The sequence below is a fragment of the Lacerta agilis genome, chromosome 2 (genome assembly GCF_009819535.1).
Source record: "Lacerta agilis isolate rLacAgi1 chromosome 2, rLacAgi1.pri, whole genome shotgun sequence".
NCBI classification, from domain to species: Eukaryota; Metazoa; Chordata; class Lepidosauria; order Squamata; family Lacertidae; genus Lacerta; species Lacerta agilis.
In genome coordinates, this window is record NC_046313.1 from 85832839 (window position 1) to 85859036 (window position 26198).

The following is a 26198-nucleotide window of genomic DNA, read 5'->3' on the forward strand; positions in this document are numbered from 1 at the left end:
TAAAGGGATCAGAGCAGCTGTGCAACTAAATGCCCCACATTTTTTCCCCTTCTGGTAGCTCTTTAAAGCTAAATTTATAGGCAAATCCCACGTTGACTTGAAAACTTGACATTTGGTTTGTGGCTTTGAAAATAGTTCAAGACGGAAGCTCATGTGGCTGAAAGAGTCTTTCTTGATGTGGGGAGTTTAGTCTACTCCTAGCCTGGCTGTAAGGCAAACACTTTTAATTAGATATTGCTATGCCTTAGATGAGGAAGTACGTGGTTAGGCTGTTCTATCACTATTTTAAACTGTGGTATTATGGGCTAAACTTGGTAGAAATTGACAGCCACACCCACCAGAAGCACAAATATGGGGTGGGAAAGTGTGGGTGCAAGAGAAAGGAGATTTATTGAACTTGTTTTTTTTTAATGATTTATTAAACTTCCACATTTATTAAAATTCCAACATGTATGAATTTTGACCAGCAATTGTCTTAATCCAACCTTTGTTTCACAAGAGAAAAAAAAAGTGAAGGGGATAGAATGTGAGCCCCAACTTCTGAACACCAAACTGTGTTTATATGTGAACCAACCCTATTTTCCTTTGTGCTTCTTACTTCTCTCTTGCTTGCCTTTCTCATTTTGTAAAGATTATTATTATTATTATTATTATTATTATTATTATTATTATTATTATATTTATATAAAACAGAGAGAACAATTATAACAACAGGTGAAAATTAAAAGATGAAAAACAAAACTATTTTAGGCATGTAGAATGAGCAGTTGCACATGGATTAAAATGTTGCTTGCTTTGTAAGAGAAGTGTACTTTGCCAGATTTTTATTGCATTCCCCCTAAGCATGTATTTCAGGAGGGCGCAGTGTGCTCTGCATTATGACATGAAATCTGTGACATGAGTGGGACAGTAGCCTTTCTGAGTTTTTCCACAGTAAAACAACCTAATAATCAAAAGTATTGAGATGATTAGCTTGTCTCACTCAGAAGGAGACCATAACAATAAGAAAAGTGGCCCACATTCAGAAAATGCTAATAAACCTAAAAATATAACCAGTTTAGATGGCATGCCTTCACTCAAACCTCACTTGATAGTACAGCCAAGTTATGCACATTGTAGTTTGCCAAAGCTTGCACCTTATAAAGGATTTATTTTCCTCTCGACAGGGCACAAAGGGTGAGTTATTCCTTTCTCTCTCTGTGGATCTGCATAGTTATGCACAAGTGTGAGTGAGTGTGTGTGCATGCGTTCGTGTGCGCACATGCTTTATAGTTTGAAATGATCCCTGAGCCTGGTAGAAAACAAGTTTCAAAATGCTTGCTAGTTTTAACTGAAAAGCAGCCTAAGTGCCCCTCAGTAATAATGATTGAGTTATTCTTACTGGAACAGTAATAATGATTGAGTTATTCTTAAAACCTGGAAAGAAAGCAGCAGCCTTAAATTTCCCTGGCCCCTTTAAGATATATTCCAACAGTAAATACATCCAGAGGGTGCATTGTATGGTCTAAAGAAGAAGAAAAAAGAAGCTTGAATTACCCTTCATTCCCTCCTTCTGTGTAACATATGAAACAACCCTAAGTAAAGTGAGGAAAACCAGTAGCTTGAAGAAAAGTTCTGTGAGGAAGCCCCAGGGAACAGCAGAAAATCTAGGTTAAACATATTTGCTGAAGATGTTATAAGTACCTGTTATTGTTTTTTTAATATATAAAGTATACTTCCCAAGTCCAGTTAACTAACTGTAGCTAAACTTTTGAACAAGATTGGCACTTTATGGGCAATAATATTTATCATTAGGTATGCTAAGAGACAGTTCTTTAGGACATATATTGAGCAATGCAGAGATCAGGAGGTAACTCCCATCCTGGTTAAACACACTTAGAGAAAAAACTTATTTGCATCCTGTAATGCATAGCCATTTGCCCCACTGTTGATATGGCAGCAAATGGCAAAAGCCAGAGCCAGTATACTATACTGTGGGAGCGATGTCCATTGGAATAGCGCACCTAAATTTTAACTTCAAGGTTGTGACCTTGAAAAATGCTAAAATCCACTTAGTACTTAAAAAACACACCAAGACCAAGTTCTTTGCTTTGTGCAAGTGGTGGTATAATGTTGAGGCCTGGGTGCAAAGAGGGTAGCCATGTATGCTTCCTCTCTGTTTACTGGTAATTCACAATGCAACATGGGCTTCTGTTTATGTCACTCTCAGAGAAATAAAAACCCTTGAGTTCTTTGTTTTTACAGTGTTGTAACAGCTGAAGCAGCTGTTTCAAATGGAGTGGTTTGGGTATGAAGCTTCTACACAATTCAGAAATGGACAATCTAATTGTTAGTACAGTGGTGCCTCGCAAGACGAAATTAATTCGTTCCACAAGACTCTTCGTCTTGCGGAAATTTCGTCTTGCGAGGCACCTTTTCCCATAGGAACGCATTAAAATTTAATTAAGTCCGGGGGGCCCTCCCAACCGGCACCGGAGCCACGCCGCGTCGCGTTTTAAGACGCCGCACTCGCTGCAGTCTTAAAACGCGGCGCCGCGGCTCCGGGAGGGAGGGAGGGGGCCGTGGGATCGTGCCCGACATCGGGCATGACCCCACGGCCCCCTCCCGACCGGCAACGGAGCTCCGCGGTGCCGCGTTTTAAGACTGCAGCGATCGTTGCAGTCTTAAAACGCAGCGCCGCGGCTCCGGGAGGGAGGGAGGGGGCCGTAGGATAGTGCCCGACATCGGGCATGATCCCATGGCCCCCTCCCGACCGGCAACGGAGCTCCGCGGCGCCACGTTTTAAGACTGCAGCGATCGTTGCAGTCTTAAAACGCGGCGCCGCGGAGCTCCAGGAGGTCTTACCTTTTCGCTCCGGTCGGGAGGGATGTTGTCCGCGTCCGCCATTTTGGATCGACTGCGCATGTCTGGACATGCGCAGACATGCACAGCCGATCCAAAATGGCGGACGCGGACAACAACCCTCCTGACTGGAGCGAAAAGGTAAGCTGGCTTACAGTGGTACCTCGCCAGACGAATTCGTCTTGCGAAAAACAGGCATAGACGAATTCGTCTCGCGAGTCAACTAAAAACTCGCAAAACCCTTTCGTTTTGCGAGTTTTTCGTTGTGCGAGGCATTCGTCCTGCGGGGTACCACTGTACTGTATATTCTGGCGCATAAGACTACTTTTTAATCCAGGAAAATCTTCTCAAAAGTGGGGGGTCGTCTTATATGCTGGGTGGAGAATCTGCGGTTGAGTATATCTCAAACTATATTTTAACTGGGAAAGTTGGGGGTCGTCTTATATGCCCAGTCGTCTTATACGCCGGAAAATAACGGTAATTCTTTTTCACACTTGCTGCAAGTGGTTGTTAGTATATGCCACAACACGAACCATCAGGTTAGTAACCTATATGGAAACCCAGCCGTTTATAATTCCGCACTTTCTGGGGTCATCGAACCATTGTGTGCTTAGCTGTCTCTCTGTGTGTTTAGCTGTCTTTTATCCAAGAGAGCAAAGATAGTTCAATAGCTTCATGGTACATCAGAATCAGATGATGGACTGTAGAATCCACACTGAGCGGGGTAGCACAACTTTTTATAGGGCCCACTTCACTAACCTGCAGGGGTCCACCGGAAGGTTAATTCTTGAAAAACTGAGTGTAATATCAGCTCTTATAAATTATTATTTATAATAATATTAGCTTTTACAATTTTTATTTATTTTTTACTTTTCTTAAATGGGTATTTTTTAAAAAATACCTTTTTATACATCTTTTCTCCCCTCTTTGTGGCACTGATGTGTGAAGTGCTAGGCATGGAGAGACCTTGTCAATAGCAGCTGGGTTATTTGAACTACACTGCACATGCTGGTTTCAGCATGTTTCCAGCAATGAAAATAAGGAGCAGCATTTCAGAATTCTTCTGTGAAATGCAAGGGAGTGTGACATTTCCCCGAAAGTCTTGGGAGAAGATTCAGACTGGTTCAAGTTCATCCTAGGCCCCAGTGTGAACTGAGAATACACTATGGTTCAGTGGAAGCCATCAGAATTTCTGATATTGACTACAGTGAGAACATTTGAACACAATCATTATTCTGGAGATAAGCTGCTGTCCTCCAAGTTCAGCATCCTGGTTTTAGTTATTCTTCTACAAGTGTTCCCAGGCTACCTGAGGGATTTATTTAGGCCACAGTGCATATTGCTTGTTTTCTAATTTCATTCTGTTTCTGTATAAAGTGTTAGGAAGGAATGCTAAAAGCTTTGCCAGATTAAATCTCTTTACACCCCTCAATGGCTGCTTCACATTTTCAGTAGAGTGAGTTTGGGGCTTTGAAAGAGGTTGTTTCCTTCTCATAGTGGGGTGAAAACTGGCAGCTGTATTAGGAAGAATGTCTTGGCTTCACTGCACCCCACTTCCACAAAATGGAACTACAGAAAGTTGAGGGAAATTCCCAATAGGAGTCCTTTTGTCCAGATTGTTGTTGTTGTTCAGTCGTTCAGTCATGTCGGACTCTTCGTGACCCCATGGACCAGAGCACGCCAGGCACGCCTATCCTCCACTGCCTCTCGCAGTTTGGCCAAACTCATGTTAGTAGCTTCGAGAACACTTGTCCAACCATCTCATCCTCTGTTGTCCCCTTCTCCTTGTGCCCTCCATCTTTCCCAACATCAGGGTCTTTTCCAGGGAGTCTTCCCTTCTCATGAGGTGGCCAAAGTACTGGAGCCTCAACTTCAGGATCTGCCCTTCCAGTGAGCACTCAGGGCTGATTTCTTTAAGAATGGATAGGTTTGATCTTCTTGCAGTCCATGGGACTCTCAAGAGTCTCCTCCAGCACCATAATTCAAAAGCATCAATTCTTCGGCGATCAGCCTTCTTGATAGTCCAGCTCTCACTTCCGTACATTACTACTGGGAAAACCATAGCTTTAACTATACGGACCTTTGTCGGCAAGGTGATGTCTTTGCTTTTTAAGATGCTGTCTAGGTTTGTCATTGCTTTTCTCCCAAGAAGCAGGCGTCTTCTAATTTCGTGGCTGCTGTCACCATCTGCAGTGATCATGGAACCCAAGAAAGTGAAATCTCTCACTGCCTCCATTTCTTCCCCTTCTATTTGCCAGGAGGTGATGGGACCAGTGGCCATGATCTTAGTTTTTTTGATGTTGAGCTTCAGACCATATTTTGTGCTCTCCTCTTTCACCCTCATTAAAAGGTTCTTTAATTCCTCCTCACTTTCTGCCATCAAGGTTGTATCATCAGCGTATCTGAGGTTGTTGATATTTTTTCCAGCAATCTTAATTCCGGTTTGGGATTCATCCAGCCCAGCCTTTCGCATGATGAATTCTGCATATAAATTAAATAAGCAAGGGAGACAATATACAGCTTTGTCGTACTCCTTTCCCAATTTTTAACCAATCAGTTATTCCATATCCAGTTCTAACTGTAGCTTCTTGTCCCACATAGAGATTTCTCAGGAGACGGATGAGGTGATCAGGCACTCCCATTTCTTTAAGCACTTGCCATAGTTTGCTGTGGTCGACACAGTCAAATGCTTTTGCATAGTCAATGATTACAGTAGCTAAAAGAAGCAGAAGAGACACACCTCCCCTTGCCTAGTACAACTTATTTTGTCACCTTCTGGAGTCAGAAAGAATTACACTCATGCTGGTCACACATAGGTATTGGGTGGGTGGGTTCAGTTTGCATTTAAGTGGAAACTTACTGAATTCTCCCTTGGGTGCAAACTTTTTATTTTTATGAGAACGTTTTAAGAGAGTCATTGCACTGATCTCTCACTGAGTGTTGTTACAACTCTCCTGCTCTCCCTGCCCGGCTCCCTTTCTGTGAGGCATGCTGCGGCTGTCCATTTGCAGTTGAGGGTCTCCCATGTCTCACCTTCAACACTGAGCAGCTTTTCCTCCATCAGGGCCCTGGTGCACAGACTATTTGCAGCAGAAGCAGGACATGAGCCTTGAGCATCAGGCTTGGGGAAGAGCTGGCAACACAATGTGACAGTAAAATGTGGCATCCTGAATTGCAGGAGTTCACAGTATGCCAGTTACAGAGAAGCAGATATAATCACCCACATTGTAAAAAGTATTAATAGAAGCTGTGTGAAATGCAAGAGACAGACTGGACCCTTTCTCCATGCATTTTCCTAATTAAGCCACTGTCCCTAAATTGCTATGGGCGATGTGTGTGTTAATTGAGAAACAGGCATAGGAACGCTGATGAGCATTCTCATCCAGTACCATAATCTTCATCTGACTCCGCCTTTCCCCCCTGTGGCTGCAATTAACACTGTATATGAAATGTAGGAGAGCCTGACCCTAGATCTCCCATGTCATGTCTGGATAAGCTGGAGGAGGAGAATAGGACAGAGGGTGAAGAAAGAGCTTTGACTGGAAGGGACCCCCTGGGAAACTCAGCTGTGGACAGCCTGAGGAAGTAGCATCCACCTTGATTTGTGCCCATAAACAGCAAGTCTAGAGTGATGGCCGCTGTTTCCAAGAACTCTTCTCTTTGTGAGACTTTTGTGGGTGGGCTGCTCCTGTTGGAAGAGGGGGAATCACTATAAGCAGGGAAGATATAGGCAATGCCTCACATTCTTTCCTTCTGATTGGTTCTCAACAGTGATCATATGACTAGGTATCATCTTGGCTGTGAGTCCTGGAAGACCTGCCCCCTGTCTTGCTGGCCTTTTCCTAACTGGCCTGGGGAGGTGGGACCCTGACTGACTCCAGCTATAAAGATTAAGGCTGCTGAACAGGATGTCAGGTTGGGGTATTGTTTAGGGTTTTGTGTCTTCATTTTAGTTTTTTTATGATTTATGTGGAAATGGTTAAGTTTGGTTATGTACTTTTTGATGTCTTTTATTTATGACTACTTTTGTTACGTTTGTGATTATGTAAATCATATTGTAAGTCACCTTGAGCATGGTTTTCATAGAATCATAGAGTTGGAGGAGACCACAAGAGCCATCCAGTCCAACCCCCTGCCAAGAAGGAAACACCATCAAAGCATTCATTTGATTTTAACATTTTAACTACGGAAAGCTGGCATGCAAATAAAATGATGGTGGCAGTGATTGTCTAGTTTGGCTGTCACAGCAAGATCTCATCTTCCATACTAAAGTGATAACTGATCTGTTCTGGTCCGTAGCCGCTTCCTGTGCTTTTAAGCAATTATGGATCATTCTTATAGATTCTGCTAAGTTGCCTGACATTAAGAACCACACTAGGGTGCTATATTCCCAACCCTTGTTCCCTGTACCTGAACTGGATTATGCTAAACTCACGCTCAAGAGACTCGCCATGAAATGATGGAGCCTGTTAAATGCTTATGACCAAGGTGGTAATGTGGATTTTCTAAGACTTCAGTCTTTCTTATACTTTCTGTAGTAGTTCTGATGTTTCCTATATGCCAATTTTGAACTCCAGAGTAACTCTTTTTACCCAGGGAACTGTGGGCACTTGTATATCACTGAGTTCCAGGAGACCTATGCCTTGCCTATTGGTTGTTTCATGTTATTATAAGGAGGCTTGAACAGAGCTGGTCACCTGTTAGATTGGGGTGGGAAGGGACTCCACCACCCCAAGAATTGAGGGGTGCTGTCCAGAACTTCTTGATGAACAATATCCTGGTACCTGTTAGGAGTCGAAGGACTGAGAAAGGTGGAAGGAGAGCTTGCCTACACAACCTGTTCATTTGCTTCCGAAGTGTTGGCACTGTGAGAGCTTCAAAGGAGTAATACAGCTTCTCTGGAACTATTGTGACACCTTCCTGAGTTGCTTTTGTTATTGCTGCTGCAGATTCACACACAGATTGTAGTTGGAGCCTTTTAGCCTCAGGTACTAGATTTCAGACATAGCAGTCAACAAATTTCCAGTCAAATTGCTGCTCAGCTTGGCTAAAGCAATGGTAATTTGAATATATTTTGGAGAAACATTTGGATATAATTTTTGAACAGTACTTTTAGAATATACTCTACGAGCATATGTAAACCTTTTGTTTGTTTGGAGGATGCACTTAGTGCTGAACTCTGGTTGCATCTTATTTCCTGACATGCTCGAGAGCAAATTCCACTAGTATGCCAGACTCTGCAATAGCTATATAGGAAAATGCAAAGTCCTATAAAATTCCTAAAGGACTTGGACCTTTCAGATGTTTCCTTCACCTTCCTTGTTAATTCTTGCAACCCATAACTTCGCACCAGTGCATTAAATTAGTATAGAAACGCCGTGTTCCTGGGGCTCTGTCATATGCAGTGGAATTCCTCTCCCCTGAAAGTTTGCCACTGTTCTGGCCTAAGCATATTTTGGGAGCAGTGGAACACAATTTTGCTCTTTGGGAGCAGACAATGGCTGAATTAAAATTATCAAATTTAGTAGAATTGCATGAGTTTATATCTAAAATTACTACCTCTGTGCTTTGGTTCATTTTCAAAAAGGAGCCCAATGTTTGGTAACCTGGAGTGGATCATAGGATCATAACATTGTAAAGTTGGAAGGGGTTCCAAGGGTCATCTAGTCCAACCTCCTCCAAGGCAGTGGTGATAATCTGGCTTCATGGAGGCTAATTCATAGTTAGGCCAAAGGACACCAACTAGATTTTTGCTTGTGTCATAAATTAGTTGTTGAAAGCTTGACTTCTGCTGTCTTTTGAAACCTTCTAGAAGTTCAGACCACATCCCTGAGAGTGGGAATTGTATGTGTCTGTGTGAGCGCGCACACATGCATGAGCTGCTTCTTTTTGCACACAGTTAGAGAAATCCATCTCTTCGGTATGATTTAAATTTGAATTGAGGGGTGTCTCTTCACATCAGTAAAGATGAGATGTCGTCTTTGGCTAGAGTTGCTTATGGCAGTAACTGAGCTTTGATATTCACTTTGAGTTAGGAATGCAGAAAATATCCTGCTGTAAAATCCTTTTGTGAACATGCATTGAAAATAACAAGAGATCAGAGGACAGTCAAAAGCTCAGGAAATGCACTCTTGGCAGCTTTCTGCCATATATTTGGAAAACAAAGTGTTGCTTTTCTCTTGTTTCCATCAACCATCTCATTTTTATTATTCAGTGTAAGGTCATTGAATTATATTGCTCTGTCTTTCATGATTGAAGCATTAATGCTAAAACTGGCCAATATTGTACTGAGTAGAAGGATTATTGCAACAAGATGACTTGTCTACTGCCTTCAGCTGAATGGTAAATGGTAGGCAAGCTTGGAGCAAATTCACACATCCCCGTACTCAGGGAATGTATGGCATCAAGTGCACCTCAGTACAAGGAGCAGATTCTCTTCTGGCAGGCAATGCAGGCAGCCATAACAGCTGGAAGTTTATTCCAGCTCTTGCCTTCTCCGATGGAGTTAAAAAAGCAGTTATCTCCAGCTGCTGCTTTGCTACCATTTCTTCCTGGATATTTTTCCTGCTTGTTCTGGCCACCACTGCTGCTCTTATAGGCAAACTGACCTTCCTCTTCATTCTGAGTCCTAGTCCCACATTGTCCTATAGAAGGTAGAGTGCCCACTGTCAATTTAGGGCACAGAGCTCTAACAACATTAACTAGATTAGGTATTCTGTGACTGGCGGTGTTGCTTTGCAATGCCAGGTCAGTTCACTGTAAGTCCTTGCTTATCCATGATTTCATCTTGGATAAGAGAGCAGACTTGGTGTGCATCACTGTGTCTTGGGTAGGTGAGCTGAGTGTAAGGAGTCAGACCCAGTTCTACTGGCCTGGGTATAAAGTACAGCACTATTTAATGGATAGGTTGGTAAAGAGTTTTAAAGTTGCACACCCTCTCCATTTCACCAGTGAGTATCCATCAGTCATTCTACCCACACAGCACTCCCGTAAATACAAAGCGAACAGAAAGGAGGTGGCACCCTTGCCTTTGTCAGAAAATGGTAGTTTGGGGACATACTCCATCCAAACCTGGAGGTAACATTTAGCCATAATGGCCTGTAGCAATTGATAGACTTGCCACTCTGTGATGAATAATGAAGTACAGGTGAAACTCGAAAAATTAGAATATTGTGGAAAGGTTCATTTCTTTCAGTAATTCAACTTAAAAGGTGAAACTAATATGTGAGATAGACTCATGACATGCAAAGCGAGATATGTCAAGCCTTTATTTGTTATAATGGTGATGATTATGGTGTACAGCTGATGAGAACCCCAAAATAACAATTTCAACTTTGGGGTTTTCATCAGCTGTACGCCATAATCATCACAATTATAACAAATCTTGCTTTGCATGTCATGAGTCTAGCTCATACAGTGGTGCCCCGCTAGACGAAAAACTCGCTAGACGAACGGCATTCGTCTAGCGGAAGCTGCCCCGCAAGACGAAAAAGTCAATGGGGCTGCTTCGCAAGACGAAAAATTTTCGTCTTTTTTTTTTTTTTTAGCGGAGCGCGGCTGTCATTGCCGCTTCGCTAGACGAAAAAACCGCTAGACGAAAAAATTCGTAGAACAAATTATTTTTGTCTAGCGGGGCACCACTGTATATTAAACTCCAGTAGCTAATGAAAACAATTGCTTACATCAATGGACTTTTCCACGATATTCTAATTTTTCAAGTTTCACCTGTACCTCTAGATTTCCATATCCATCTTATGGAACGATTTGCTTTACCTGCTTGAGTGTAAGCCAAGATGTAGCAGGTAACCAAATTACTTAATGTTTGCACTTTTATGTTAAAGTTGGGCACTGCCTGTGTTTATGCATTTGGGATGGGAGGGAGAAATTAGGTTTCTGCGTTAGCCATTAAAATTCAGATATGCCTCCAAAGTGAATAACGCAGGAATATTTTCTTAAGCATGAGAAGCTGCTCGGTCATAGGAGATGTGGCAACAGGGGCATCTTCTGTACTATAGTACACAACACCTCATTTTATATAGGTGCTCTAGAAATAATATAAAGGAGAATAAATAGATACTGGTATTGTATTTGGGATTTCTTCAGGTAAAAGGCCATTATACCAGAATATAGGAGAAATTACTAGCTTCTAGTAATTGAATTCTAGTAATTGCGGTTGAAGCAAATGACTATTTCTTCCTTTTCCTTAGTGCTGTGACTTGGGATTCCATGCCAGCCTGGCACGGACATTCAGAACATATCTTTCTGCTGAATACAATCTAGAAACCTCACGTCATGAGGGCCTGGACATCATTGAGAATGCTGTAGACAACCTGGATGCACGGAGTGACAAGCATACAGTCATGGATATGTGCAACCAAGTCTTCTGTCCTCCACTAAAGTTTGAATACCAGCCTCATATGGGGGATGAGGTAATGCTAACACCATTGCAGAAAATGCTTTCAGTGCAATATATTGCAGTATGTTTCCAGCTTCCTTTCAGACGCAACACTTTGCTCACTTCGGCACTGATAGTGGGAGTTGCTGTAGGTACTACATACATTAAGGAGTTACTAATATTTAGGCCTTTTAAGCAGCAATTAAGTCAGATCTGTGCTTTGAGAAATTTCTTTTATAATCCCACACTATAAACAAATAGATTTTGTAACAATAGAGCAGATTTGCTGCATTGCCATAAATAACAACTATACTCAGTATTCTGTGTCTGAGTGAGGTTATATTTCAAGCCCAATAGAAGGATTATACTACTAGTTAAAAATTAAATACAGTGGTACCTCGGGTTACGAACTTAATTTGTTCTGGAGGTCTGTTCTTAACCCCAAACCATTCTTAACCTGAGGCGTGCTTTCCCTAATGGGCCTCCCGCTGCCGCTGTGCCGCCAGTACGCGATTTCCGTTCTCATCCTGGGGCAACGTTCACAACCCGAGGTACTACTTCCAGGTTAGCCAAGTTTGTAACTTGAAGCGTTTGTAACCTGAAGCGTTTGTAACCCGAGGTAACACTGTACTCTGTCTTTTGTTTTTAATATCCATCAGTCCAAAGTTTTTGGACATTTTAATCATGAGGATGTGCATTCTTCAATGTGTTAGCTCTTTGATACCTGTCAATATTCTGATCCTTCTTGAATTTGCATAGGCTTATCTGTTGTCCCTTCAGGTATGTCAAGTGAGCGCCCAGCAGCCAGTTCAGACAGAGTTGCTTATGCGATATCACCAGCTGCAGTCTAGACTTGCCACACTCAAAATAGAAAACGAAGAGGTGAGAGCTGTAATTGTCTTTAATCCTTAAGTAAATAAGCTTTATTGATTCATTTATGCGGATAATTCTATGCAAGGTGACTTTTAAACTAACAGAGATGGCTAAAGAATTAAACTGTATTGGACTAACATACTTATTTCAATCCAAGGGCTTGTGATCCTTGGAGAACGCAGACCAGGTTTGTATTGGGCACCACACACAAGTCTGATCGCGCATAAGTGGGGAGGATGCCTGTAATAGTAAAAGGGGGTAGTGGGTTTTGGTGCCTCAGGGTCTTGCCCCTGCATGAAGCACTCCACCAACGTAAATATACTAAAATGTCTTTGAGTATATTATAAATATTGTCTGATCATCCACGTGGTCATCCTGCATCCTGTTATATGCATGATATATTTAACTAGAAGAGCACAATAAAACCATGCCAGGTCTTTGACTCTGGATAGGAAACAGGCACAATGGCTTCCTTTGTAATACTTGTTTTGCTACATTGTTTGAAAGCACCAAAATCTCTACTGTAGATGGGGCACGTCATGAAGAGACTGTTTGTAGGTGCCACCTGAAGATTGGGTGGAAGGCACAGAGTGGTTTGGGTGATGGTGGACACTCTGAATCATTACCAAACCAGTTCCTGCTAGTGCATACAGACTAGGATGATATGCTTGGGGTGCGGAGCTGTTATGTTATCATTATAACACTGTAGCTGTAAACTCCTGTAACAACTTCATAGAGCTGTGTCCTGTAGTGCTTCCTGGTTGGGTGCTGTTGTCATCGTCACTGGCATCTACAAATTTCTTTAAAATATCATTTCTAATGTGGTTTCAGGTGCAGAACAAATTGCTCATCCATACACAAAAGCATCTAACCCTGGGAACCTTATATTATCTTTTCCTCCCTAGGAAATCTTTCAAGTTCAAAAAATAAGGCTAGCTTGGTGTATCAAAGATCATGTACTTACGGTGCCCTAACTGTGTCACAGCAATTCACTTTGTCTCGTAATCGCCTGTGCCTTTAATTTCTGCAGGTGCGAAAAACATTGGATGCTACTATGCAGACATTGCAAGACATGCTGACAGTGGAAGATTTTGATGTCTCAGATGCCTTCCAGCATAGTCGCTCCACTGAGTCGGTCAAATCAGCTGCTTCAGAGACTTACATGAGTAAAATAAACATTGCCAAGAGGAGAGCCAACCAACAAGAAACTGAAATGTTCTATTTTACTGTGAGGATAATCTTATGTCTATATTGAGCACAGTGTGGTAAAAAAGTAGTAGATAAGAAGGCTTATCCCCTGTCAGGGAAAAAGGCGGGTATAAACTATATACTGCTAATAAAAGGCTGGCTCTTGCAGAGCAGTAGCTTCCCCCCCCCTTCCCATTTTAACTATAGGGACGTCACATTTTTTGTGACAATAGAGTGTGCTGGCATTCCAATAGCTACACCTCTCAATTCCCCACATTCACATTCATATTCATATTCATATTCATATTACTAGCTCTTAGAAAGACAGTGGGGAGTCTAGGGATGAGGGAGACATCAATTCACTTCTCATTAAAAGGTGAACCTACCTAATTTGTACTTTCTGAAATAATATGTTGACCAAAACATAGCCCTACTCCAAAATTTCACTGCTCCAAATTTTGCATTGCATTTCTCCAGCCAAGTAATGTGTACAAAAATGCATAGACTTGGGTGAAGTTTATGTAAAAATCCATATTCTGACAAAAATAACATTAAAATGGATTTTAATAGGGGAAATTGCTTTGCAAAAATGTGTATATTGGGCAACATTACATACAAAAAAATCATATAATAGGGGGAAATGTATTAAAATGCTGGTCGATTTTCACGAGGACTTTTTTTAAAAAACCACAAACTGGTGTAGAGATGTGGAGAACTAACTGATCTTAAGATTTGGGGGAAATGAGAAACTGAGAGAAACAGAAATTGTTAGAATCAGCTATGTTTGTGTCTCATCTGGAGGAGGAGTGACTTTCACATGATGGCACAAGCAGCACTTCTATAAGGAACTCCTGCCCTGTAGAAATGGATGGAGGAGGGGAGTATTCAGGGACTGAGGTGTCCATACAAAACCAGACAAGCCAGCCTCTCACTCTCTTCCAACTTCAGTAAATCAAGAGTTCAATTTTCACCTATAGCCTTTCCTGGTCTTTATTTGTAGACTGAAGATCAAGAATGCAGTAAACCAGTCTGTTCGTTCTTATACATTCACAGTAGCTCTTGGTGTTATGTTGGAAGCTTGTTTGAAAACTTGGAAAAGTTTAAGTAGGCCATTTAGATGTGCTGTGCATGGAGTGGGCTTGGCTAATGTTCAGAAAGGAAGAAGAAGCCCACCATGTGGAGCCATGTAGAGTGGTTGCACTAATGTACGGCTCACCTATAGAAAGGTGTATGTGACCACACTGGGAGAAACAACAAAACCAGAATTCCCTGAACCACTATCCCTTTAGGACTATTTTTTTTAAAGTTTTTAAGATGAGATGTTTTAAAGACCAACTACTCCCTAGTTGTGCCATTCAAGCACAGAGTGTGTCTCCTTAAACACAACCAATTCTAACAAGTCCCTCATTTCCCCCTCTATAGCAATGATGTACCATTTCATCAGCCTTTCACCTCCATCTTGGAAGCCCTTTTACAATAGGACTGTCAGAATTTTGGTTTATTTTTAAAAAAATAAAATGTCAGTACTTATTTATTTTCAAATTTTAGGTATGTGTCTAGACCCAATGGCTGCGAAAAAGATTAAGAAAATAAAGCAACTGAAAATAATTTTTTAACCACATGCTTTCAAAACTTAGTTGTGAGCTTTGAAGATTAGGAGTCTGAGCATGAAGAAGACTGTTTAATCATCCCTTAATTCGCATCAGGGAAAATGTTTGTCCTACAAAAATAAAGTCAAACCCTTCTTCAGTTTCTACAGTGACTATTTGCTATAGTTCGTATGGGAGTACAATGTAAACTCTTCTGGCCCTGCCCTGCCCAGTTTCTCCAGCCTAGAACTTGAGATCCATGGTACCCTGGGAGTCATTAAAATTTCCTCACAAACTTTTTACAGTCTTCTGTAAAACTTGCACAGAACTTATTCTGTGCAAGTCCTGTTATACCAAAGCAGAAAAGTATAGGAGGCGTATATCAGTTCATTTTGTTTATGGTTAAACTAACACAAGAAATGTCTGGTAAATTGTGCCATGTGATATACTGGTAAATATCACTTTCCCCCCTAAATACATCCCTTTTAACAATGGGTAGTCTCCAACCGTTACACAGATGGAAGGCTAGTTGTGCAACTGTTCTTTCTTCCCACCTCTTTCTCCCTGTAATCTCATCAGCTCCCCAAACAGTGGAGGCTGTGCCTTACATTATTACAATACAAAGGCTTGGGGGCTTTGTTTGAAGTCAGGCAGAGAACTCTTGCTCCAGCAGGAATTCCACTGGCACAAGATCAGTTTTCCATCTCTCACTGTTTAGAGGGCCTGATCCTTTGGATACGCTTTGGGGGTATAGGGGGCAGCAAGGGAAGGAGGAGGAGAAGCTAAGCAGGGGTTGCGCAAGTTGGCCTCTAACCCTTGAATCCAACTTATTGGTCCAGTTCTAAGTATGGCTTGTTTTTAAACTAAGGTTTGATTGTTTAAGACTTTACTGTTCCATGGCAGGGCTTGCTTTTATGGGTAGGCCCAAGGTTGGTGGTATTTTATCAGGCTGCCCACAGCTGTGTCCCAGTCAGCTGTACTCTCCACACCCAGTTCCAGGTACAGCAGGTTTGTTTGGTTTCCCAGGGGGTCCAAAGGATGGCGAAAGGGGCCCCCTCCACCCACAGTTCTTTCTCCACCCTCCTCCTCCTCCTCCAACTATGATGTTTGAACCAGCCCATATGCACATAGGTTACTGCATAGCTTATAATACTTAGTATTTTCATAATGCTTTTAATTGTTCAAAGCATGTTATTCCATCACCTTTGCAGCAGCCATCTGTTATAATTATCCCTGTATCTTGGAAGGTAGGTCTGATACTGAGGTGGAATCTAGGCACATATAAAAAAAAAGTCATGAAAATGGTTTTTAAAGAAACGTTTGGAAAAAAATATTGAATTTGCCATAGCTCACCTTCGCCATCTAGTGTCACATTTGTATAATGCACTTTACAACACACTTAAAATGTTTTATTTGCAGCTGCATAGCTGAGTGTCAAGCGGCTTTCCCAAGGCTGTTTGTTAAGTTTAGGATAGCAGTGAGATTTGGACCAGGGAATCCTGATATACAGTGGTGCCCCGCTAGACGAATGCCTCGCTAGACGAAAAAGTCTATGGGGCTGCCTCGCAAGACGAAAATTTTTCGTCTTTTTTTTTCGTTTTGCGGAGCGCGGCTGTCATTGCCGCTCCGCAAGACGAAAAACCCACTAGACGAAATTATTTTCGTCTAGCGGGGCACCACTGTACTGTCTAGTCTACTCCATTTAAGTAACATTTAAGGAATGTTATTTCTTAAACTCAGTGATTTCTGAGATTTGCATCCTGAAATTTCAAAGATGCGTTTTGTGTTAAGTTCTTGAATCTTCCACTTCCTGTTTTTTCCCCCTCCAGCCCCATATCTTCCTCCTCTTCTCTTGGCATCTGTGAAGTTACTTGCCTCTAGGACACTATTACTGGGTATGAGGCAATCTCAAAATAAAAGTCGTACTCAGAACAAATCCAACAGCACAGCAGAAGCTTCTGATCAGCCAAGCCCACAGACCCCATGCAGTGAGAATCCTTCTTGGCTTTATCACTGTTTGCATGAAAGTAGAACCCTTTCTGTAGGAACCCCACCGCCATCCCCCACAAAATTTCTTTACTTATTGAGGCCATTCCCAGAAGCCGGACAAAAGAAAGCTTTCTTTGAACTGTTGTCTTTGAGCTTCTTGTGATCTGAGGCCTTAACCCCAAGCACATGGCTCAACACAAAGGTTTCTAGCTTAATAAGATCAACAGGGCTGATACTTAAATTGTGGAAAAAGAAAAAGCCCAAATAACAAATGAATCCTTGGTCCGTCTTTGTATGTACAACTGAAGTCTGGTTCATTAAGACATATAACACATCCTTTCATTCCAGAAAGCACCGCAGGGAAATAAATGTATGCCTCAAAGTTTATTTTGCTAATATTTTTTGCCCACTATGCTTTTGTGTTTGTGTGTGTGTGCAGTGTTTTTGTTTTTTGTTTCCTCCCTTCAGAAATTTAAAGAGTATTTGAATGGCAGCAACCTTATTACCAAGCTGCAGGCTAAACATGACTTACTGAAGCAGACTCTGGGAGAAGGTAAGTTCAACTGAGCCTAAACAAAAACATTGCATTTTAAATCACAACAGGATTTAGAATTGGATCGTAGACTTCTTAAATCTCACTTGCTATTGTTTTCTTTCTTATGTCAGCATTTGTGATTAGTGATTCTGTAGTGCTTAATAGAAGAGAGGCAGAAAATCTATGCACCTTTCACTTTTAATTTTGGCTGAGATTCTCAGGGTATAAGGCAGGCATCTCAGCATTAGGGATGAACCCCATTATCCCTGCTTTGCCTGCTCTTTAGTGAAAAAGGAAAATGAAAACACCAAGCCCCGTGGACGTGTTCCTTTGTAGCTGTGTTCTTGTTAACAATTATCCATTTCATTTGGCAAATAAATGATTTGGATAAAGGATTTTTGTTTTTGCAAATACTACCAAGGTGAATGGACTGGGATTCCCCCTACCCCCTACCTCAGAAACTTTGTAAGTTTTTGTTCTTGAAACCCAAAAAGCCCAAAGTAGTGAAATGATAGCATTGGTGCTTAGAGCCATAATCTGGAATAAAGTTTTCCAAAATATTCTCTAGCATCATAACTGAATGGCAATAAAAAATTAGATGGTCATTTCAATATTTTGCATACTCTATATGTGCAATGGACGGGGTGATTTGTGGCATTCTTCTTTCGATAGCTGTCATGTTGAACGGTGGAATTAAAATAAAAGGCATTGTGTTTTTCACAGCTGAGGATTTTATATCTAGGGGGAATTCTTGTAACTGAACTTGAGTCAAAATGCGCTGGGTCCTCTCTACCAGAATAGGTTTTTTGCTACTAGTGATTTGAAGCATCTTGCCTCAAATCATTTGGCCTCAGTTGGCTTGTTGTGCGAAGGTCCTGCAGGCAAGGGAGGAACATAGGCTATCAGTACAGCTGTGCATTGTTTCATGTCTGAGAGGCATTCATCTTTTTACCTGACAGCAGAGTTTGGGAAATAATTGGCCTGTTTCAAGGCATGTGTAAGTAGGCCAGACTTTCCACATCTATCAACATAGTGGAGCTGATGGTTTGGGCCTGCCTGTGGATCGCTTTGTTGCCCTTTCCTCTGGTGATAATTATTGTCCTTGATGCCAAAAGGAATGCCTAATGAATGTTTTAATCAAATTTTAAAGGGATGCTGTAGGCTGCAATTTATTCTCCTTCTGGTTTGCTATTGAGATTGTTCACTTGGGAATAGGTCTGCCATAATCTGGCCTGAGCATGTTGCTTTCAGCTCTTCGGGACTGAGCTTTTAAGTCAGGTTTGTCGACCTTTAAAGGCCTGTGGGCAGTCCCATTTGCAAACCAAAGAAACTGACACGAGCGCCACATGGTTTCAGAAGAATGCTGCTTTCAGACCTGCTAGGGAAGGTCTCTGTGGGACCACAGAAACTGCATTAGCAGCCCATGCTTTAACTCCTGTCCTCACCCAAATGTTGATGAAGAGGACTCTTAGTAACCCACAAAAGCTCACCCCCTTATAAATTTATAAGCTGCTGCATGACCCTTTGTTTTATTAATGGTTAATATAAGAAAATACACCTGTCATTTCCTACCACTGGATCTGTGAGGCTGATATTTTACCCCTTTTGTATGCTGTCCCCGCAACAATGCTATCTCCTCAAAAAGTCTCTACTTTGCACAAGTGTGCCCTTAAAAATACTTCAAGAAGAGGGGTTGCCTTAGCTCAAGTAGGTACCTAAGGTTAAATGCATGATTTATGTCCTATGCTGAATATAAATTGGAACCTGAGCTGAACTGGAGCTCATGAGACTTTTTAAAAAGTTGTGCTTGGTGAACAAGTGACTATTTCTCATTTTAGAGATGCCCAGTTTGCAGAAGCTTCTGGTGATTTATTGCTATATTTTGCTGTCATACACAAGGAGTGAATGTACTTCTTAAAGTTTGGAATCCATTGCCTCTGATCTACTTTTAGTACCGCAGCCCTTGTAACACAGATATAAACATATAAAAGTTTAATTGGATTTTGCTGGCTTTAATCCCATAGATAGTTGCCTCTCCCAAGTTAATATGATTTTAAGACCTGACTCATCATAAGAGACAGCATTTGATACACAGTTCTTTAAACTGTTTTTTTTTTAATTGTGTCAATACTTTCTCTTCTGTCTTAGAAACTTCTCTCTGCCACAGAGCTGGTAAACCTACAAGCATATGCAGCCTTATTAGAACAATGGCTGCTTTTTTATATCCCCTTCTGTGGATTGGTCTGTGTTTCATATTAAAATTGGAGTAGGTCTCATTAGGCACAATCAATCACTGCACGCTGCCAGGTTTATTTGAGAGCAGCTGATTCCACATTCAAGCTTTTAACATATGAGACAGGGCGGAGCTAGCAGTTAGTCGAAGCCTGACCCATATGGACTCTCCCCTTAGTTCAGACAACAAGCCTCTAAGATTTTGACAATGCTAAGACAACACTATCAATCAACACATGATGTTGTTGGGTGTTTTATTAGTCAGCTTTCTAGTTAGCAAAAATTCTTCAGCAATTCTCAAGAGCAAGATAGGCCAGCTAAGGCTCCAGGCATTCTTATTTACCGGTATTTACCAAGAGCTGCATCATTAGTATGATAGTTAGCTGCCTCTGCTAACCAGGATGCTGGACCAGTTTTTCATGACTCACACCTTTATTTATACACACACACAAACAAATGCACTTCCGGGGCCAGCTTGTGGCTTTTCCAGGCCCCTCTCTGTCCTTTCCCTGAGCCTTTGCTGTCACCTCAAGTTTTAACCTTAGCTCCTCTTTTTCTCTTTTATGAAGATCCTTCATCTGACTTTGATTTGGCCCAGCTGCTTTAACTCTCATGCCATTACTCTCTTGACCAGTTTCCCAGCACAGTCTTGGATATTCCATTTGGGCCAGATAACAAATGATACCTTCTTTCCAGGTGAAGCTGTAGTTAGGCCTTAGGACTGCACTTTTATGCACTTTAGCTTATTTGTTAATTAGTTCATCAGAAATTGCAATATTCTTACATTGTTTCATCCAGTAATTGCGTCATGTCTTTCTGAATTCCCTTTATCTGCTTTCACTCACTATCTGACCTGGAAGTTTAAATTCAAGCCATGAGTCATATAAGGATAAAAGGTGGAGTAGTTGATTATTTTTGGCACTGTCGCCGCAAGCATCTCTTTCAGGTGCCTCACAAAAGATCTTTCAACAATCTTGAAGCCTGCTTGCAGCTTCACATGGAAAAGTGTTTCATTGCCTGATTATTCTGAAAATTCTTTCCACTGTTTTATAGATTTCTTTGCTCCTTCAATTTAATCATAAATAATTATTTGTTGCATTTATTTTCCTCCAAGAAGCTCAAGGTGGCATACATGATTCTCCCCCTCCTAATTTAATTCCCACATCAACTGTATGAGGTAGGCTAGGTGAGGGTCAGTGACTGACCCAAGGTCACATCCGCTAAGCTTCACGGCCAAGTAGGGGTTTGAACCCTGGTCTCCCAGGTCATAGTCCAACACTACATGCTACAAAAGATGTTTAAAAAAGTAGAGGCAGCGTCTGAAAATAATAAATACAACAGGAGAGCCAATCTGAAGTGACACGGAAGGTTTATTATTTATTTTTAAGAGGAATAAATAGTCCATCACATTTTGAACAACATGTTCTTCAGGAGCAATGGAGTCAACTATTAGCTTGTGCTTAGGATGCCAGGTTAGCTAGGGCATTTAGAGAAGGAACATCGGGCTGGATGAGCCAGTGGTCCAAAGGCAACTTCATCTGTTCTTTCATAGGGATCTCTTTTCTTATTTTCACTATTATCTATAACCACCTCTTGATAATGCATGTTGCCAGTGGAAGTGTACACAGAGAACGTGCAAGTCTTTTAAGGTTGACACTTTGGGCACATGATTGCAAAACCAGAAATGAGCTGCATCCAAAAATGTTTCTTTCTTATATTGATTAAGAGAGAGAGGGAGAATACAACCTTTTTTTTAATGAAACAAAAACAAATGAAATTCCACAAAGAAAATGAGGAATCTGTTTACAGAGTTATGAATGGAATGGCATACACTTTAACAGTATGTAGTGGCATGGCACCTTCTATCAAACCCCAATGTTGTAAATACTTGAAGGGGTAAAGACAGCAAACATTGGAGTCTGTCTGGTTAAAGTAAAATGGGCACTTATCTTGTAGGAAAAAGCTGGTCTGCTAAATACTGCCCTGTATTCTCTTGCTGTTAGCATATCCTCAGTGAGGTGATGGGATAATCTGCTGCATGATTCCCAAGGATAGTAGTCCATATCAGTACTCGACCCTATCTCCGTCCCCCCACCCCCTATCCCCCACTCTTTTAACTGCTAAAAATAAGAGCTATTGAGGCACAGATCTTTTATCTGGTGCTGATTGACTAAACTTCATTGACAGTAGAGCTGTTCGATTTATGCTAGCTGCCTGGATCTTTTAAAAATTTATTTAAGCTGTTAACAAACGTCATCCCTGAAGGCTCAAGGCAGAAAATGCCTCTATAAGAGAGCTGCAGATAATACTAATCAAAATGCTAAAGCCGGAGATGCAGCTAAAATATTTGCCCTCCTCGCCAACTGTATCCCCAGCTGGCCCCTGAACTCCAGCTAGCTAGAGTTTTTGTATGGCTTTAGAAGACAGTAGGTCTTCAGCAGTTGGATAGCACAGTTGGTAGAACATGAGACTCTTAACCTCAGGGATGTGGGTTCGAGCCCCACATTGGGCAAAAAAAATGTGCATTGCAGGGGGTTGGACTAGCTGACCCTTGTAGTCCATTCAAACTCTACAATTCTATGATTCTATGCAGCCACAAAGATGTTCCTCCCTGCATCTGAATCTCACTACTGTATTGGAAAGATGCAAGGAGCAATGCTGAGGCTGACGTCTGAGATTATGGTTCAAGAAAGAAACAAGCTCCGAATGCCTCTGAGCATCATCCTGAGATGATTGATTAGAGTAGGGAAGTGTAGAGATGCTCTCAAGTCAACATGGTTCTCCCTAATATGTAAATTAATAGTAAACTGAGGTTTTATGAGTAAAATGTAATGTCTTTAGACCCTTGCAATTTCTCACTTGCCATATATGAGCAGTTAACTTGTAGCTTAACATTAAAACAGTTCCCCCTGGAAACAGGAAAGATTCTAGAGCAGATCATTAAGCAAATGGTCTGTGAGCACCTAGAAAGGAACGCTGTGATCACTAAAAGTCAGCATGGGTTTCTAAAAAAATAAGTCATGTCAGACCAATCTGATCTCATTTTTTGACAGAATTATATGCCTGGTAGATGAAGGGAATGCTGTGGATGTAGCCTATCTTGATTTCAGCAAGGCCTTTGACAAGGTGCCCCATGATATTCTTGTAAAGAAGCTGGTAAAATGTGGGTTAGACATTCAGTGGATTTGTAACTGGCTGACTGACTGAACCCAAAGGGTGCTCATTAATAGCTCCTCTTCATCCTGGAGAGAAGTGACTAGTGGGGTGCCACAGGGTTCTGTCTTGGGCCCAGTCTTATTCAACATCTTTATCAATGACTTGGATGATGGGCTTGAGGGCATCCTGATCAAGTTTGCAGATGACACCAAATTGGGAGGGGTGGCTAATACCCCAGAGGACAGGATCACACTTCAAAATGACCTTAACAGATTAGACAACTGGGCCAAAGCAAACAAGATGGATTTTAACGGGGATAAATGTAAAGTACTACACTTGGGCAAAAAAAATATGAAAGGCACAAATACAGGATGGGTGACACCTGGCTTGAGAGCACTACATGTGAAAAGGATCTAGGAGTCTTGGTAGACCATAAACTTGACATGAGTCAACAGTGTGATGCAGCAGCTAAAAAAACCAATGCAGTTCTGGGCTGCATCAATAGGACTATAGCATCTAGATCAAGGGAAGTAATAGTACCACTGTATTCCGCTCTGGTCAGACCTCACCTGGAATACTGTGTCCAGTTCTGGGCACCACAGTTCAAGAAGGATACTGACAAGCTGGAACGTGTCCAGAGGAGGGCAACCAAAATGGTCAAAGGCCTGGAAACGATGCCTTATGAGGAATGGCTTAGGGAGCTGGGTATGTTTAGCCTGGAGAAGAGAAGGTTAAGGGGTGATATGATAGCCATGTTCAAATATATAAAAGGATGTCATATAGAGGAGGGAGAAAGGTTGTTTTCTGCTGCTCCAGAGAAGCGGACACGGGGCAATGGATTCAAACTACAAGAAGGAAGATTCCACCTAAACATTAGGAAGAACTTCCTGACAGTAAGAGCTGTTCGACAGTGGAATTTGCTGCCAAGGAGTGTGGTGGAGTCTCCTTCTTTGGAGGTCTTTAAGCAGAGGCTTGACAGCCATCTGTCAGGAATGCTTTGATGGTGTTTCCTGCTTGGCAGGGGGTTGGACTGGATGGCCCTTGTGGTCTCTTCCAACTCTATGATTCTATGATCTATTATCCCCCACCCCCGATTTTTGAAAAAAATACCAAATAGCTGTGACCTTTTATATTATTATTATTATTATTATTATTATTATTATTATTATTATTTATTGAATTTATATACTGCCCTATACCCAGAGGTCTCAGGGTGGTTCACAGAAAAGATTTGCTGGTGAATAGAAAAGGGCCTTTCCCTTGGTCCTCATTTATATGGAATTAACACGTGATTTCTTCCCTCACCCCAGGTGAAAGAGCTGAATGCGGTACAACCAGGTAAGTGGAAACTGTATATATAAATTTAATACTGCATTCTAGATACTAGTTGGTATTGCTACTGCAAGATGAATTTGCTTGGGTTTAAAATGCATCTGCAGTAAACAGATTTTTTTGTGGTGGGGTAGAATCCTTTAGCCATTGTGCTGTGGGGGGGGGGGGCAACACCCTGCTCCAGGGGCCTACTCTTACCTGCATTCCCTAAATGGATCAATTGGAAATATGATGAACAGGCCCTTGTTTTTCCTGCAGTGTAATTTTTAGCTGACTGGCTCTGAGGAATGAGGAATGCTGTGTCAGCTCGGTGCATTGCAGTGTCTCCATGGATATATTGGAGTTTATTTCTAGTCTGTTATGACACTGACCAGCCATCTTGGCCTAACTGCCAGGACCCCCCTTGCTTGCTGATATTCATTCGGGGCAGAATATGGAGTTTACATCCATCCATCTCTAGGATTGATGTCCTCTTACCTTTTGGCATGGAGTGTCTGCTAAATGATCCCTTCTCTGTAACAAAAACATAGGGAAGGATAGGCATTGAGAATAAAAGTAAATATTGGATAATTTTGGTAAGGGAAAACCTAAGGGCGTTTGAAGGGAAAGAAGTCACTTCAGAAGGATAAGCAGAGTCTAGGAAGCTGAGAAAAGGAGAGCTGCTGACAGAAATTGGCAAGAGAGCATAACCTGATTCAGTTAAGCAATGAAAAGATCATTCAGCAGCAGCAGGCATTGGCGATGAAAAGCCACTTGGGGAAGGATTGAATGGGAGAGATGAAGGGAGGGACACATATTGTGTAACAGGGTGAAATACATATATTTAGAAGTGTTTGAGTTTTGTTTGATAAGGTTGACCAAAGTTATTAAGTATAAGGAGCATGTAAAAATATGGTTTGGGAGGTTTGAAATGCACTGCCCTGTCTTTCACCCCCTCCCCTCACCATCATTTCATCCTATAATCTCAATTCACTCACTCCTCTCTCTGTCTCTCCCCCTGCCACACTCTCCCCTGTGACTGCAATAATCCTTTCCCATTGCAAGAATTTTTACATTACAAACTTCCATCAGTTTTAAACTGACTTAATTGTTGTAGTTACCTATAAGGGCATCTGGGGGTTGCGGTGGTGTTTTTAACTGAGCTGATACTGGTTTGTCAAGAGATCCCTAGTGCCCCCACCCACGCGCCAGTGCTCTAGTTTTCAAGGATCCTTGAGAGAAGCTGTAGCTGTTAAATCTGTAGAAGCTGGTAGCGCTGATGATTCTTGACAGTCCCACACAGGCACTGTTTTGCTCTTGTTACTTCCTGACCAGATTAGTGGTACCTGCATTGGAACAGGCAGTTAGTGCTGCTACAGTTCTTGTTTCCTGCCAGGCTCCATTGCTACCAGTGTGGTTCCAAAAGAAAGAGGACTGAGTAATTGCTGCAATTGTTACAAGCTATTGTCAGGTCTGTTGGGAACATCTGTGTCCCCTAAAGGTTTTTTTTTCCTGATTTAAAAGCTTCAGTGGAGGAAAGGAAGTTTTGCCCCAAATATTTACCTGCTAGGTTCAATGGTTAGCTTTTCAGATTCCTGCTTCATAAAAGAATGTGTCACTCTGTGACCTGAGCGACGATGGCTCTGTACAGACGACTTCTTTTTTTGTTTCTGTAGAAGAACAAGCTCTGAACATCTGAAATTCACTTTCCTCAAGGGGCTGTGCAGAGCACAGATTTTTATCCTTCCACCAAAAGGCAGCTTCTGCTCACTCTTCAGCTTTCTTAAGTGTGCACAGCATAACACCCTGCAGGGCTGAAGCCGGTCATTCTGGCGCAGTCTTGAATAATCATTCAAATGGTTGCATGCTTTCAGCTGAGGAGGAAGAAGGTAGAGGTCGGAGAGGGGGGTTTTCTCCATTGCTTGAAGAACTCCCAAAGAAATGCAGCAATTGCTTTTCAGCTCGGTTGCAAGAATTTTGTCATGATGTATAAACAGTAGGATATAGGACTCTGATATACAGGACAGCTGGGCTGTCAAACTCATTTAAAAAAAAATATAGCACTGCCTCAATGTTTAATAAACTGCAG

The 26198-nt window shown here is 41.7% G+C and overlaps 1 protein-coding gene across 4 annotated transcripts in view; it reads left to right on the plus strand.

Annotated features, from left to right (window-relative positions):
* Positions 1-26198, plus strand: part of SRGAP3 (SLIT-ROBO Rho GTPase activating protein 3) — a 183564-nt gene that overhangs the window by 128579 nt on the left and 28787 nt on the right. For all 4 annotated transcript variants that reach the window (XR_004426033.1, XM_033141150.1, XM_033141149.1 and 1 more), the window contains 5 exons: positions 11049-11270; positions 12017-12118; positions 13140-13337; positions 17344-17428; positions 24109-24136. Coding sequence is in view for 3 of the 4 variants with exons in the window: in XM_033141150.1 (XP_032997041.1) it covers positions 11049-11270; positions 12017-12118; positions 13140-13337; positions 17344-17428; positions 24109-24136 (635 nt within the window). In the remaining variant the exon portion in view is untranslated. The remainder of the gene's footprint in view (positions 1-11048; positions 11271-12016; positions 12119-13139; positions 13338-17343; positions 17429-24108; positions 24137-26198) is intronic.